Consider the following 17,125-nt stretch of genomic DNA (forward strand, 5'->3'; position numbering starts at 1 on the left):
GGGACTGGATCTCCCCACCAGACTAGGCATTCCGGGTCGGAAATACCGATTAGAGGTCCCACGGGCCTATAAACCGACATATCCATCGTAATTACCACCATGATGGGGTCTAATTCTCGAGTACAAGTGGAGACGAAGAAGAAGGAGGAGGAGGAGGAGGAGGAGGAGGAGGAGGAGGGAGATCGCATAGCTGCGCTGATTGAAGCAGGAATCCCTTTGCAAAAGGGCGGTGATCGTGACGATGATCGGCAAGAGTGATCGTCATGACTCGTGATCTTCACATCCAACAACCAGTTACATTGCTTAAGGTTCGAAAATTTCGACGCTGCTTATGCAGGGGAGGAAGACGAGGCTGCCGTGCTGTTTTATCTTCGTTATATTTTCGTTCAATTACCAATCTTTCTTTTTTTCCTTCTTGTCCTTTCCTCTAAAAAGGACACAATTTTTAATCTACCGACCGAAGTGCTGCTACGTTTCATCTTATACATCGAGACAACGTGTGAGGGCGTCAACTTTCAAGACTAAGACCGACGACTTAGTTGTCCCAGACTCCACCGTTCGCAACGTGAGCCAAGGCCATGCAATCAATCTAAGTTATTTAAGCAATCTAGGTACGAGTAGGCAGTGCAATTGATTCAGGTTAGTTGGGTAATTTAGGTAATCTAGGTATTGCGATCAATTCAATTAGTTCAGACAATTAGGCAGTGCGCACGCCTTGCCAGCTTGAGCTGACTCCAGTAAGATGAGAGAGAGAGAGAGACGAGAAAGGTCAAACAACAGTTAGATCACACAACATATCAAAGGTTATACCAAAACCCTACAACAGCATTAGTATGACTGTGCTCACCCAAGGTGAGTTGTGGATATCTCGCTGCTCTTAGTAGCTGTTCAGAGTACTGTTCAGAGACCCGAATATTCTTTATCTAAAAGATTAGAAAGTATATTTTTACTTCTATACTAAAGACATTATAATAGTAATAAGTAGAATATAGTCTATTATATTTTCTATTCTATACTTATTCTTTAACTGAGTATTTCTGTCAAAGAAATACCTACTATTCAGGGTAGAAGACCTGTCAACTAGGTAAGGGGTACGCAGGCAAAAAGCTAAGCAGTAGATACTATATGGATAGAAGACTGATTCTTACCTTCTTCTTCTCTTAATAGTAGGCTAACTTTATATATAGAAGAAATCTCTTATTCTCCTAACAAGATAAGACTGACCAGGACCTATTATACGCTATTGAAAAGTCAATAGATCTGTGATCTGTCGTCGCTGTTCGGCCTCCGAGCTGTGTATGTATAACGGGCAGGGTATACGATATAGTTTATTATGCAGAGTTATTATCGGATCTGTGACAATTTCTTTCAAGACTATTATAAATATTTTTACTATTAATTGGTATTCTTTTTCTCTAATAGTAAAATTAGAGACTACTATAATATCTGAAAATTTTAAGATAATTAATCTCAATAATTATAATAATTCTGAAATATAAAGATCTATTTTTAACTATACTAAAAGAGAATATAACTGAGCTTTTAAATACTTTAATATATATAACACCTAATCTAAATCTACTAATTACTACTTATTATATCAGTTTTATTATAAATTACATAGATACTATATTACTACTAGATATCTAAATTTATAAAGATTTTATAAAGTTTCTAAAATAGAATTTAAAAAAATATCTTAATAAAGATAAAACTTCAGTTCCTAATATTTTTAGTAGAATAAAAAAAGATCTAGTGTCACCCATCCATGATTGGGGTAGTGGCTAAGGATTGGCTGTTGGGCGTATGCCCTTGAGAGTATTGTAGAAGTTGTCCTTTCCATTGTATAGGAAGAGTAGACCGATAAGCGGCTGCGCTCACTGCTTTGGCAGAATTGCCGGGTAAGAGCTACATTGGCTAAGAGATATATCTACTCAATCTATTATAAATAAACTTTGAGGTGCTTTCCCATACTCCACAGGAACGCCCAGAGTTCTGACATAACACGTTACCTCTCCTCCAGAGTTACGAATAACCCAATCAATATTTCTCATATAGCACGGCGAAAATGTGCACTGCATCATGCCCTGCCTCCGATACTGCACAACGGGACCGACGTAGCGGTTACTATATTATGGTTTATTGGTGAATATTTATAAAGAAACATTATAGAGTGGTTTATTTACGCAAGAAATTACCGTAGATGGCTTGTAATCAAAGTGGCAGACAACCCAATCCAGACCAAAGACGTGGCGAGCTGAAGAAGCTGGGCTCATGCCGGTAAATACAGCAGAGGATGCCGGAATCGAGTTTATTGGCTTAGGGAACTGTGAGGTGACCCACATGAGCACAATACTATGCGTGTACTCTGGGGGAGGTAGTTACCTCGTAGTCAGTGACCTTTAATGAGATGCAAAGGAGAGAGAGAGAAAGAAAAGAAAAACGGAAGAGACTTAGAATTTAAATTATGGAAACCTTCTGTAGATACCGATCATTCATGCCTCTAGTCACTGCTCAATTATTCTACCAGGACCACTAACAGTACACACCGCCAGAACAGCCAAAAACAAGAGACAAAAATAGAATTCTAAGCTTGAAGAAAAAGCCCCACGCCGAACGGCTGCAGATATCTCAAGCTGATGACTTCAGACCAAGCGCTTGGAGGTCCGGTGTGCCATCCGGTCCATTTGGAACTGGCTCGCGGCCATCTTCCGGGAAATCACCGTCAGGGGCAGGCCCACTGTTGGGAACGTCAGACAGACTGAACGGTTTGGTTTCCGTCAAGTGGAGATTATTGTGACGATTCGATCTATCCAAGTAGAATTTCTTGTCGTTGCCGTAAATATCATAAATATTAAAGTAACACCAGTAACTCCAGAAGGGCTGGTAAACAGACTTTTTGCCAGAAATGTGCCAGCGCGTCACAGTGAGCACATGCTCGCCCCTTTGGTTGACGCGGATGTTGGTATAGATATTCCCAAAATCCGATGTAGCGGCTCCCACTTTTTCGCTTTTCTCGGGGCCCATCGGCCAGGCAAAACACCAATTTGAAGTCTTATCGTCCTCCACAATAGCATAGCAATGCTCTTTGCCGACCTCACCGCGTCCATCTTTTATTGTACCAGTGATGGTAGCTTTCTTGAATGGATGTATCTTGCTGGTAAGATAGTAATTGTCTTGGTCCCAGGGGAGCTTCAATTCCCACGGAAGACCAATGTCTATAGGGATTGTGCCGTTGGCCGTGTCTTCTCGCTCGAATTTTACATCATCTATAGTGTAGTATGGACGTGGCTTCGCGTTGATGTAAAGACTACTGTCGTTGCTGCCCGATCGCGTAGTTACTAGCACATTATCAGGCTGTAGGACACTTGCGCCGATTCGCATGTCCCCAACTTCGGTTGAGTGGACGTAGAGTGTGTGGGTCTGAAAGGTTGAAATTGGGCGGTCTGCCATTTGCCCACGGGGCTCATCAATGGCCTCGTCACTCTTGGATGACGATGGAAAGGGTGCGGTATACCCAAGATCGTCAGATCTATAATGAAAGGGTCCGGAAAGAGGTTCGTCGGTATGATAATTTGTTATCTTGACCCGCTTCAGATCTTCTGGGGTCAACTGGTAGTCCTCCTTGTCCTTACGCCCTGTGAGCACAACATGTACAGGAACTTGCATCCTTCCGTTGGCGAAAATGTTCAATGAAGTCGAGCCACTCGTTGACTCGACCTTGATTGAATTGACGGTCCACGACATTTTGAAGCTGGCAAATGGCGTGTGCTAATTAAAGTCGGAAAAGAAATGGCGGGGCTTCTGTGCTCAGGGCTCAATGAATGAAAGAGGCTTGGAGATGATAGTGATGAGGGAGGCAAGAGAAAGTCCTCTCTAAGGCATATATATAGCTGAGGAATCCTTCCATTTGATGATTTCAGCGACAACAGCTGTCCTCTAAGAGAATGACATGTCGAGTGGAACAAGTGGGTGGAGATTGCGTACACCATAGGGTAGCGTTGCTGCGGTGGTGCCAATAGCAGAAAAGCCTCATCGCCGAAAGCAGAAGATGATGACCAGCAGAGACAGTACTTGGTTGAGGAGAGAGGCGTGATAATACAGCTGAGGTTGCAATGGATCGCAAGGGCGGGAATGCAACATGAACCAAATGGTGAGGGGTTGGACATATCTCATGTATGCAGCATGCCGGAAGCTGCAAATCAACATCATAACTTACTTTGCTGCCCAATCCATCATGACATGTCTTAATTTTGACGTCCTGAATGCGCTGAGGGACCTAAAGTCGGTGAACCCCGATCAACCGTCACGTCATCAGTGCATGATAAGTCTCTGGTCATCCGGAAAGGAAGATTCACTCAGCTCTAGATGGGCTATGCCTGTCTGCAGCGTAGCATCGCATTTGGGCATAAATAGCTTCTAAAATACGATCCCAGCCATCATTCCACTTCCCTTCTGAAATCCATCCAAAGAAATGTCTGTGTCACAAAACTCCATCTATTCCCAGGGCTTCAACTTTGGGTCTTTCCTCGAGAAGGGGGTAGACCCACGCACTGGCCAATACACCTGCTCCGTTGACCTTTATCAAGCGCCTTCTGAGTCTCGCAACTGCCCACCATTCAAGCTCTCACTCAACTACAGTCCACTAAGTACCGAGAATGTCGGCTTAGGCAAGGGCTGGTCTCTCAACTTCTCGTCATATAGAGATAAAACCCTCTGTCTCTACACCGGGGAGAGCTTCAAAGTCATCGAGACAAGTCAGGAATTCACCGTGGCAGATCAAAAGCTGAAGAATTTCCACGCCACGAAGGTTGATAATGACTATCAAGTTGTGCATAAATCCGGCCTAGTCGAGATTCTCTCGCATTTCAAAGATCTATATGACCGATCCGTTCCTATCGCACTGTACGCCCCTACCGGTCGCTCTCTGCAGTTTGAGTGGAAGCCTAAAGGAGTACAACCTCGGCTCCAAAAAATCTGGGATGGCAGCGAGTGTTTGCTAGAGATTACGTATGATGATGCTGAGGTGAAGGTCACTCGTGCACCAGATGCTGCCGAGAGCAGTACGTTCACCCTGCTTCTGCGCGATGATCAGTTGACCGAGATCCATACCCCTTTGGACAACACGCGTCCCTGGACATTTGCATATGCATTTATGAATGGGTTCACCTGCCTGAACGAGATTACCAGTCCAACAGGCCTTTACGAGAGGATGAACTATAAAGAAAACGGACACCGCCCGCCAACTAAAGCTCCTTATCCACCAATACCTTATGTCATTTCTCACTTGGTGGACCCGGGGAAGCAGCAGGCTCAAACCGAGACACAATACAGCTACTCGGACTTTAATTTTCTTGGTTATGGCAGCAGCCACGACTGGAGCAGCGATGGAGATAACCTGTACCGGTCTGCGAGTAATTACCAGTACACTTCGACTGTAAAAATCGTGGGGGGGTCAATTACGGAGTATGTATATAACAAATATCATCTCCCCGTGTCGATCAAGGAGGAGATGGGTACCAAGACAAAAACACAGACGTTCACATATTACGCTGACGTGTACGATGGTTTCGAGAAGCAGAAAGAACAATACCAACTACCGAATGCTGTGACTACAATCTACTGCGACGATGCGACCGAGAAGTCTCGCGAGGAAACTATCAGTTACGTCTTTGATGAATGGGGGAACCCCACTCAGGAAGTTCAATCGAATGGCATCACAATCGATCGTACTTACTATTCCCCAGAAGAGGAGAGGGATCCTATTACAAAAGAGGTTCTTTGTCCTAAGGACCCCCATGGCTTCCAGCGGCATCTCAGGCTAGAGACTGTGACCCCAGCGGCAAGCAATTACTCCACACCGACACGCAGCCAGTATTATACGTATCTTGAGGTTGAGACAGCCATCAATGCCAAATCTAGCCGGTTCATCGCAGTTAAGAAGCTAGTTAGTTTAGAAGAATCAAATATCCTCAGCACCACCGAATACCAGTACTTCAGTCAGCCATCCACTAGGGACCACTGCCGAATAAAGCGCCAAACGAGCTGGATGTCGGACGATCATCCTTCAACACAGGATTGGAGCTATGAATACCCCGTCAGTGAACAGATAGAACAGACCATAACCACAACTAGTTGGGATAGTGTCACTATTCAGGAAAAGACTGATTATTCCCTGTCTACCGGGTTCGTGTTAGCTCGCAAAGACCAAGCCGACGTCCGAGACCTGTTCGAGTACGACAAGCTCGGCCGTATGATCAAGGCCACCACCGCTGTCGGTAGCCTGCAGGAAAGCACACGCTGCCATGATTATGCGCTCAAGGAGGACTCTGAAGCCTACTTGACGGTCACAGATTCTAAAGGTGTGCGAACATTATACTACATCGACGGCTTGGAGCGTGTTACCAGGGTGGAGAAGCAAGACGACGATGTTTCCTGGAGCCCCGAAAAGGCTTACACGGGGACTTTTCGCCCGGTGCAGGAAAACACGTATAACACCCTGGGCCAGTGCATAGAAACCGTCGAGATCGACTGGCTGCGAAGGAAAAATACGTCTCCAGAAGAGCAACGTAGTGCTGAAACAATGGAGTATGATGACTGGGGAGAGGTTTGGCGAACGACTGATAGCGGTGGGATGGTGACCATTAGCCTCGATGATCCAGTCAGCTTGACACGAACCGAAGGCTTCGAGGGCGAAGGTCAGAAGAAGACATACTTGAACCATTTTGGCTCACCCGTCAAGACAGAGCTCTTGGACAAGGACGGATTGGTGCACAGCCAGGTGGAGTATTTCTACGATGGTCTCGGCCGTCTGATCGAAGAAGCAGATGTATATGGCCGCGTCACGAAGTATACACCTGACGCATTTGACAGGATCACTGAAACAACCTGGTCCAGTGGCCGTGTAATTGCTGCTAAATTTTCAGCCAAGAGTGCTGCGCTCCTACCTATCTCTATTACTACAAATGGTCTCACCGTGGGAGAGCAATCCTTTGATGGACTGAATCGAGTGACCAAGAGGACTGTTGGCACACGAACCACAGATCAAATCTATGAAGGCAACTCTCCCGAGCCGACGCAGATGATCACGCAAAAGGGCGAGCGAACTAGCTTCACATATGACCCAAAATTAGGCTACGCCCTCACGTCTCGTGCCGGCAATGAAAGCGAAGATAAATATCAGTATGACGAGCGAACTGGGGCACCGGTACTTCTCGAAGGTACTCACAGTACGCACAACCTCGAGTATCTTCCCTCAGGTCTCTTGGACAAAGAAACCATTCGCATTCATGGAGAAGATCTGTGTGCACAATTTACCTGGTCCATGGCCGGGAAGTTACAAGGCTACATCGATGTGCACAAACAAGCATTTGAAGCCCAGTACGACACTGATGGACGAGTCAAGCAATTACTGCAAGGCACACTGAAGGCCTCTTTTACCTATGGCAAGGCGAATCGAGTGACACAGATGCAGGTGCAGGATGACCAGCGTGGTACTGGATTAACGACTGATTTGACACATGATGAGTTCGGTCGCGAAACCCATAGAACAATTCTGAAAGCGGGGAAGAAGCTCTACGAGCTGGTACAGTCTTATAATGATGGCAGTCTACTTAGTGAGCGCCATCAGCGTGACGGAGATGACAATGTGCTACGCTCTGAGACCTTTAAATATGATGACCTTAACCGCCTTACTAAGTATACATGCGAGGGTAGTGAAGCGCCCATTGACGAAAAAGGCCGCCGCGTTAAGTGCCAGAACTTCAAATTTGATGAATTTGACAATGTGTGCGAAGTGTCCACGACCTTTCAAGACGGGAGCCAAAACATCGCCAATTACGCACGCAACGAAACAGACCCTACTCAATTGGCGGAGATTACCAATACCCACGCTAGCTCTGCTCCACATGTCAAGCTAGCATACGATGACAATGGCTGTTTAATTCAAGACGAAGAAGGCCGGAAGTTGGACTACGACAGTATGAGCCGGCTGATTGCCGTCCGCGATTCCGATGATAGTAACAAGATCCTAAGTCAATACGAGTATGACGCCGTCGGACGGTTGCTCTGTCAGAGAATCCCCGACCAGCCCGATATCTGGTTCTTTTACCGTGAGGACAAACTTGTTGCGGTCCAATCGGGAGAACGTCAGGTTAGCTACCTAGCGGACGATAACGGGTATTTGGGACAGTTTGTCAAGGAAGGTGGGAACATATCAACCCAGGTTTTTGCTTTGGATGGCCAACAGTCTGTACTAGCTTGGATTGATACCGACCAGCATGATAAGGTCAACTTGCAGCAGTACACGCCATACGGCCTCGGTACCACAGGATCGAGTATTGGCTTCAACGGACAATGGCGTGATCCAATCACTGGCTGGTATCACTTGGGTAACGGGTATCGCGTCTACAACCCGGTACTTATGCGTTTCCATCAGCCTGATCCTTGGAGTCCTTTCACGTCGGGTGAAATAAACCCGTACGCCTATTGCTTAGGAGACCCGATCAACCGCATCGACCCCAGTGGGCATTTCAGTTTGTTCGGCATCAAATTCGGTTGGAAGGATTTGATCACCGCCATTGCAGGAATAGCAGCCAGTGTTGTTCTTGGTGTTCTCACGGGTGGTGCGAGTCTAGCAGTTCAGATTGGCTTGAGCGTCGCGGTTGGCGTTGTTACTGAGGTAGCAACCGGCATGATTGGAGACGCGTTAGACGGGAATCAGATCACCTGGAAGAGTGTCGGTATGGATGCCCTTGGGGGCGCCTTGGGTGGTCTTACCGGAAAGGCCGGTAAACAGGGCTTGAAGCAGGGATTTAAGGTCGCTAAGACGGGGGTCAAAACCGCCCTTGGCCGTGCAGGCAAAGCGACAATCACCAAGGCAGGCAAAGAGTCGGCGGAAAAGCTTACGAGAAAAGCCGCCAAGAAAATCTTCGTGAAAGCTGTGAAAAAAGAGGCCAAAAGTTTCGCGAAGAGCAAGGCAAAGGAGGGCGCCAAAAGTTTATTCAAATCAGGAGGCTCGGATGGTGAGCCAGAGCAATTACCTTCTACAGCCAGAGACAGCATTCGACCAGCTCTCAAAGATGGTGAGTATGCCTTTGGTGATCTTACTGTGCAGCAGTCCACCATGTCGTCTCTGTCCAGCTACGGCGCAGGGCAACCGCTAGCGGACATGCTGAATAGAGATAACCGATATGGCTTTGGGTCAACGGGCCAATCACAGGATGGGCAAGAAGGAAGTGATGCGTTGGGCTCATTGGAGCAGGCAAGAAATGTGTATTCTTCTCTCAGAAGGACGATAAGGGCACCCCATCGGCCTTTCGGCTTACAGGGTCTGCCGGAGTTGTGATTGTCAGCAAAATATTTCATTGGCAGGGGCCACTGCACAGCATAATTGGTAATTGACACACAGAGCAACGTAGTATCTTATTACTGCAAGGTTTCCCTTCTCTGTCAGTTATGAATGAAAGACAGGGATGTCGATCAATGCTCCATTTGAAGGCCATCTGTCTTAGACGTATTGCGCCCCTAACGCGCAGAATAGATAGCGCAACCTACGCTTTTAGTCCACATTGAATATATAAGAGTTAACTATTCGAGGCTACATGCTGATGTTATCGACAGATCCAGTGATTCGGTTTTACTTAATTTGAAGAAAGGGAAGCTTGTAAGCTTAGAAAATAATCAATTCTATTTGAACACTGTGGATTTACATCTCACGCTATAGTTTGTGGAGTTGCTTTACTACAATACTTGTAAATTTACGTTGGTACGACAGGCCAATTACAGCTCGTCTCGGTGAAAGGCGGCCAGCTGAATGATAGACAAAGTTTAAATAGCTTCAGACAGTTTTAGAAAAAAAAAAAAAGGGTGAATAGAGTAAAGGTAAAGCAGTATGGACACTAAACCCAATGAATCAAAAAGAACGGGTGAACACGGACATACAACCGGAGGGATTCACTGGTGGTCACCCGCCCAACTACTTAACCTCCCAGCGTGTGGCTTAAACGAGGCCAGAAGCCGGGTGGCTGAGCTAGCGGGTAAGCCGCCAGCCAGCACCAACTCACCCCAGACGATGCGCCGCCTCGTGAAAAACTGACTCAAAAAGTGACCCTTGCTACCCACATCGCTTACATGCTCTACTATCTCTTGTTCTTGGCTACTAGGGCTTCACCACAATTTTGGACTTCGGCAAACAAACAGGCCTCGAAACAGATTCTTCTGCTTGTCTTATAAAGCAGAACTTGGACACATTATGGTCTTTAAAAATAAAAACATACGTTGATATCAAAAAACCGCGTTCAGGGAAAATGACCCATATCTATGTGAATTCTGCCATTTATGGATAAGTCACTAATCAATTTGGAGAAATACTGGTAGTCTTGGTTCCTTACAGTCAATCTATGCTAATCGAGTCTCAGGCAATGTAACCCACGACAGAGCTGATTCTGGAAAGTCTGCGGTGCACCTGAAGTATCCGAAGGTTAAACCCAAGTCTCTTTGCTATTTTTGGATCTCGATTAGCAGAGCCATTTTAGAACCTCTCCCCATAAGTCAGCTGATTGGGATCTGAAAAACAACTGCAGCTAAGACCTAAACCGCCCAACACCATTCGTGTTGCAACTGACGTTTGCTCTTTAGCAACAGCACATGGGCGGCTTTAGTGCCATGACACGGTTCCTAGACCAATGGTGGTTAAGGTGCTCACCCCCCATGACTGCAAAGCTGCTAGGCGTTCCAAAACCGGCTTAGATTACAACTAGCTAGGTAGATCATTGCAACCTTTTCCAGCTCTCCTCGAACCCCCAATGGTTTAGGGATTGGTCTTTTCGGTACTCGCAATGACTTTACTCTCTAACAATACATAATGAATGTTATCTTAATTTGCTGTCTATGTGGTATTCAACTTATGACTCACACGCCACCACGTAATCGACCGAGCAGCCGATCAACTAATTCATCTCCTAAGACACCCCATAATGTAAAGCAGCTTCAAAAGCAGGGGACTACAATTAAAAATTGCTTAGGGCTCATACACTGAGTCCTAGGTCTCCCGTTAAGCCTGCTTTAGATCAATCAATAAAAGGAGCTGAGTTGGCCTTACATGATGTGGCTATTCTAAAAGAAATAGAGGCTTTTCGAGCTGCACATGAAAGTCAAGCTCAGAAGACGAAGCGTTCTACTAGGCAGCTAGTTACTACAGAAGGCTGTACTATTCAAGTGTTGTAAGTCAGAGGAAGATTGATAGTTCTATTCTCATCATAAACTTGGTGGCTTATATACAAGATCAGTATCAGATTGATTGAAAATCAATCTGATTCTATACGGAATTTATTCCGTATATCAAGCTCTACAACCTACTTGGTCCAGCCTCGATTTACAACAAAGAGGATCTAGAGGAATTCCAGCGTGGGAATATGGCCCACAAAGCACAAAAATACTATATCTATAGATCCAGTACTATCTGCATCTGGACCACGCGTACGGCGCCACCGTGCTGCAGTTGCCATGCTCTAGGATATAAGCGACGATAATGTCCTATTCGAGCTTCTATATAGTTATTATTAAGTCTTATGAATATGACGTCAACTCCGAAGGATGAAGTAGCCTCTCGCTTATATATTGTGCCTCCTGCAGATGAATTTCGTATTCTGACTAATGTTGCTCATCAGATTGAATGGCTTTTCTCTATTTTATGTCCATATTAGCTTCGCTGCAAATATTCATTTCACTCCGTTTTTTAAAAAGCATTTGCTTCCCAGTGTAGCACCTTTATCCTATATGAAATTGACCTTTAACTCACAGTACTAGTGTCAACCTGATGAATACACCGCTAACCGCGTTGGGGCTTTAGATTCAAATTTGCATTCGAAGATTGTACTTATGATACGAAACTATAAGAGACCATGTGATCCTAGCGGCTTCGCTGATCACCGACCCAACCACTGAAGGCTGAATCCATTAGGGATAAAGATAGTCAAGCGATGGTTTGATAGTCGACCACAAAATTGACTATCTATCGCAATTGTAAAGAACTCGGGGAAGAGCTATATACAGGTCTCGGTATAGAAGGACTGCAATGTAGACGTACTAACTACACGCCAACCATCATATAGATCAGAGGAGCTATATACGACGATGTAATCCGCTACCTCATTAGATTGTCCTAATAGGAGCGTAGGCTCACCAAGGCCCCTTTGTAGTCCACCTGGTTGTAGTCGTGTCCCTGAGGATAAGCCGTGACTAATCTATAGACCCGCTGATGGGCGCAATCCTTTACAGAAATGGCATCCAATCCTCAGCAGGCTACGTGAGCATAGCTGACATAGCCTCATTCTGTCCTTCTTCCCTTGATATCAAAACATATTACAGCGTTAATGATCACAAAGTTCATACTGTTGTTTCATGTTTAGTTCTTCTTATCCATATTAGATTCATCAGACTAGCATTATATTATATATTTGGATCAGAGAGCTAGTTACCTAGGGAGTCAGATCCCTTGTTCAGTCATGACATAAGTATATGAATTAGGTGTCAAGTCCACAACTAGTTACATACTTTCAGCATAAACTATTAAGGCCGAGAAAGTCTCATATGACGAAGTCGTATCATGTTGTTAAATCAATTAAGTCACTAGGATTTAGACAATACAGAACAATCACCAATTATAAGCGTACTCTTTCCGACTGAGTATTTTCAGTAATTTGTCCAGGCGTATGGTGGTATATCACTCAGCTGGGAACCTCGGAACCTTAAAACAACTGAGAGTAACGAACAAATGGACTTCTTCCGCATGTAGAAATGATTATATTATTAAAGTATATAATTTATCAGTGGCGTATTTTCAGTTATTTGGTCAGATGTATGGTGGTATGTCAGTCAGCCGGGAACCTTGGAACCTTGGAACCCTAACAACTGAGAGTACTGACAGATGAACTCTGTCCGCATGCAGGAATTATGTGCCATCAAAGCATGTGGTGCATACTTAGAGTGTTGTGTATTCTTTCAATAGCATAGGGTAAAATGTCCACGTCATATGCTGCATACAACATATACATGGTATCATATATGGAGCATATACTTGCCACTTGTCATATGAGTGTATACGTGTCATCAACCAGAGTGCATACAGTAACACCGATGTAACAGTCCAATGCGGCAAAAAATAATTTAGTACGCAGAATATTTTTATAAGAGCATTAAAGGTAGCTCATTTCCTGATCCTGTAATACATATTGTCTGGTATTCAATGTACATTATTGCTGCAGAAAATATTTCTAAAATATATTATTTCACACAGTAAGTTAGTTCCACAAGCATTACAAACACTTGGTGTTTCATGTGTGGCATATACTGAAATATAACGATAGAAAACAATTAGGGTTTCAAGAATGTCATAGGGAATACTGTGATTCGAGGCCAAAAGGCTTCTGATTCCGTTTTTAACTCTGCAAAAAAAAAACACTAGGGTTGGAAGATGAAGGCTCAGGCCAAGGTAATATATTACCCTGTTCACACTATATTCTATTCTAAAATAAAGTTCAGGAGCCTGTAGGGGTTGACATAGTTCGCCGAAGCGAATCATCGTACGATTTGGCCGAGGAAGTGAAATTTAAATAGCTGCGCGACCCATGAACAGAGCTAGAGAGAAGTTATTAACAGCCAAGGCATCATGTTGCCGGCAGCGGGCCGGTAATGGTTGTGCTCTCTTTGAAGCGAACATAAGACTTTTAAGCTGATAGTTATACAGTTCTCTACCGTGTACGATGAATATAAGAAAGAGCTGTCAATGAGAGTCTAAATTCTAGGCATTGCGACAGGCCCTCTATCTTTCTCCCTTCTTACTCATGCTGCTATTGATGTTGACCTGTTCCACGTAAGGGTAATATAACCTTCGATGATTTGGAAACTGAAAATATGGGAAACACAACAGTTGTTAACGCGAGAATAAGCTTAGAGTTCCCTAACATGGACGATCTACTCAAACCCTTCAAAGACTCTGTTAGCATAGCCTATGCGACTGAGCCGGCCGTGCACAGATCCTGAGTATTTTGATCTGCGTCTAGGATGACCTTTTTATTGTTTTCAATGGATTTTGCATGTATGCAAATAAGGACAGAACAAGTGGCTGTGCTATTTGAATTTATTATGGTCTGTTTAATCCACTTCGCCCCTACCGCATTTTAGATGTCAATTATTTGACATGGGAAGTTAGCGATAGCAGAGATATGCGCCAAATCACTGTTTGATGTAGATGCTCCTATCAAGGCCTGATACTATGGACCCTAGGGTCGATACAGATTCGGGACAGGATGAAGATAGCATTCCATGAACGGGTCAGTGGCCTATACTCTGGCCTAGGTCCAATATTACTGAAGCAGTACACGACCATCACCCAATAACTACAACATCTTCCTCACAGCCAGCTGAGCAACCGTTATAGAGGACTCCCTATACCATGGCCACTTTGATTGTATATAGGAAAAAGCACCGGGTTGGCGTATCAATCGCTTGATCTGTCGACATTGGCCCCTGCCGCACAGACTGTGGTCAGTCTGGCCTGCTAGCAGAAATGACGGCCATGATTGTTCCAAAGCCGGTAGATACGATCCTCAGTCAGATAAATATGATGCTGGCTGGTATTCCTCCCGGGTTGCATATTAACTTACTCTATTGACTAGTTAAAGTCCCTGATTCTCGATATTATTCATTATTCATTCCATTTCAATTATATCTTAATTTATAATAAAGCCCTGATTTATTAAATAATTTGCTGTATAATATATTATTCTTCTTGAATATTTTGGTTATAAAACTCACTCGGGTCTAAGCCGTCAGTAAGGCGTCAATAGCTGAGCACAATTTGAGCGACTTTACTGAATAGCAACATCAATGAATGCCTCTAATGTTCAACCTTCTCCAAATTTCGTAATTACGCATGGTATATGGAGTAAATGGGAGGCATATAAATACGCGTAGTTTCTATATAGCCATGTCTTCTGCTTGTATTTTCTCTAGTTTTATAGCCTGTCACCAGGAAGGTAGTTTTGGTACACTTTTAAGGGGGAGGGTGATATGGAAATAGATCTCTGCGTCGTAAGCAAATAGTTATAGTTGATCTAATATTTAGTAGTTTTCATCATTTTATAACAGATTTATTCAGTCCTTGATACGAACACATCACCTATAGATACGATGCGTTTAGCACGCGGCAAAAGTAGCAGCTCAAGCTATCAGTCCTAGGCATTATCCTAAATTACAGAGAACCTACAAGGTATTCATAGTTATCTGAAACATTTCATAAACAATCTTGAAAGATAGCTGTTTTCTTTTTGAACATACTACGACTGCGTGAAGTCAGAAGCCTACCCCGATGCAGGCGGGCGTGTTGGAGCAAGGCTTTTAATTAGGTCTCCACACCGAGAACTAACATATATAAGCAAAACTGACACAACAAACACTTCAGCCTTAACATTATCACGGCATCCCCTCTTAAGTTCTTCATCTCCACTAGATTCATCTGGAAGTCAAGCCAAACCGGGTCCCAAAACCCTCGACTTTTTTCAGTTCTCGGTAGTGGGCTGTGCATAACTTTTCACCATAGAAGAAATGCTCGCGAGAAGCCGGATTAGAGTCAGGGAAACTTGTAACCCTTGCCCTCTGTTCAAACATAATGATGCAGTCTGAGCCGCCGAATGCGAAGTTCGAAATTTCATCACCCTTTTTAATAGTTTTACCCTTTAGGTTGTCTCTAATTTGAACAGAAGAGACCATGGCCATGCCAATAGGTAAAACAACAACTCTGCCTAGCTTCTCATTGTTTATAATCACTATCCCTCGAGTCTGAAGAAACTGATAGCCCGGAGTATCTGGCGCATCCAGGGTCTGGATATCAGCGGGATTTCTCTCCTTTGTGCCGATCTGACGGGAGAGCTCTAGATAGTTATGGCCGACTTGCTTATCTGTCTTGACCTGTACCTCGAGATAGGCCGCACCTTCAATAACATCAATGACTTCCACAGTTCCTGAAACTGGTGCGTGCTGACGATGATAGTCGAACGAATTCAAGAAAACATGGGTCCAAATTCCGTTCTTAAAGAGCTCTCCATAGGTTGTTTTTTCGTTTCCAGGAACTGGTTTCGTGCCATAATCACCGAGAAGATCTTGTACTTTCCATGGAAGATGCTTCAGAACCACCTCATCTCTCACTATTCTGTATTCTTCTTTTTCAAGAACTACCTCTGATTGGTTACTTATAGCGTATGCCCCTGCAAAAGTAGAATCAGCAGGAAAGGTTACGATACGGTCATTGGTGGGTTCTGTAATTTCACGTGGCTGATTAAGTTTTCGATGAAAGAACTGATTAAAGGTAGTCCAGTTTTTGGAGTCCTCTTCCGACTCGTAGACACGGAAGAGCGGAGAGTTTCGAAAAGTTGTAATGGAGGCTTGATTGATCGACGAAGGTTCGTCCATATGGCTCCCGACTGCCTTGGCAAAACTGACTATCCATTCTGAGAGAGGTTTAGGTGGCTCCGTGAGGCTGAGCGGGTGAATCTTTGTCTGACGAGAGCCCAATGGCTTCTGGGAAAGAACGAAGTAGAAGACACAAAGGATATAGTAGATGTCCCGGCCTTGGGTTGACTCAGTAGGTACCCAGCCTCGGACTAGCCAGTCGGCAAAGTCAAGAAAACCTTTGGCTGAGATGATGCCATACTTGTCCAGCTCGGGAATATCCCATTGACGAGCGTTTCGGACGGCCTGGTCGAGATCATCTACTTCCCAGAGCAGCTGGTCGCGGAGCTCCTCGACGATGTCGCTGTACTTAGGCATGACTGTTGGTGGTTGGTATCTTGGAAAAATATACGAAAGACGTAAACTGGTAATACTGTATGAGGCTAGTTGGTAGAACGTATGTAGGAATAAGGCAGACTTAAGCAGGTTTTAGATGTGCTACTTATAGATCGCCATCCTTCCATCTGGACAGGATGTCTCCGAATTTCCCGAAGTCATGATGTAAAGGCAGGATAGAACGAAGCAATTTGACTAATACCAATGGCCGAATCAATGCTACATAAACATCATATTGACGCTCGAAAAGCCCAAAACTTTAATGAACTCAGAATGCGGT

At 44.5% G+C, this 17,125-nt stretch overlaps 3 protein-coding genes across 3 annotated transcripts; 1 reads left to right on the plus strand and 2 right to left on the minus strand.

The window, feature by feature from the left end:
• Positions 1-2,631: 2,631 nt before the first annotated feature.
• Positions 2,632-3,747, minus strand: BDV27DRAFT_157255 (uncharacterized protein; the record flags this gene model as incomplete). The annotated part of the gene is made up of 1 exon (XM_032072472.1): positions 2,632-3,747. One exon carries the CDS (start codon positions 3,745-3,747, stop codon positions 2,632-2,634), a length of 1,116 nt encoding a protein of 371 aa, XP_031928139.1.
• Positions 3,748-4,474: 727 nt separating this feature from the next.
• Positions 4,475-9,346, plus strand: BDV27DRAFT_171872 (RHS repeat protein; the record flags this gene model as incomplete). The annotated part of the gene is made up of 2 exons (XM_032075713.1): positions 4,475-8,941; positions 8,972-9,346. 2 exons carry the CDS (start codon positions 4,475-4,477, stop codon positions 9,344-9,346), a joined length of 4,842 nt encoding a protein of 1,613 aa, XP_031928140.1.
• Positions 9,347-15,292: 5,946 nt separating this feature from the next.
• BDV27DRAFT_127488 (phosphatidylserine decarboxylase) lies at positions 15,293-16,887 on the minus strand. Its single transcript, XM_032066779.1, has one exon. The coding sequence runs from the start codon at positions 16,825-16,827 to the stop codon at positions 15,514-15,516; it is 1,314 nt and encodes a 437-aa protein (XP_031928141.1). The 5' UTR covers positions 16,828-16,887; the 3' UTR covers positions 15,293-15,513.
• Between the last annotated feature and the right edge of the window lie 238 nt (positions 16,888-17,125).

This window comes from Aspergillus caelatus (assembly GCF_009193585.1).
Source record: "Aspergillus caelatus strain CBS 763.97 unplaced genomic scaffold BDV27scaffold_76, whole genome shotgun sequence".
Classification (NCBI taxonomy): domain Eukaryota; kingdom Fungi; phylum Ascomycota; class Eurotiomycetes; order Eurotiales; family Aspergillaceae; genus Aspergillus; species Aspergillus caelatus.

Excerpts from the sequence above, each read along its gene's own strand:
- BDV27DRAFT_127488 (XM_032066779.1), bottom strand. The coding sequence starts at position 16,827 with ATGCCTAAGTACAGCGACATCGTCGAGGAGCTCCGCGACCAGCTGCTC.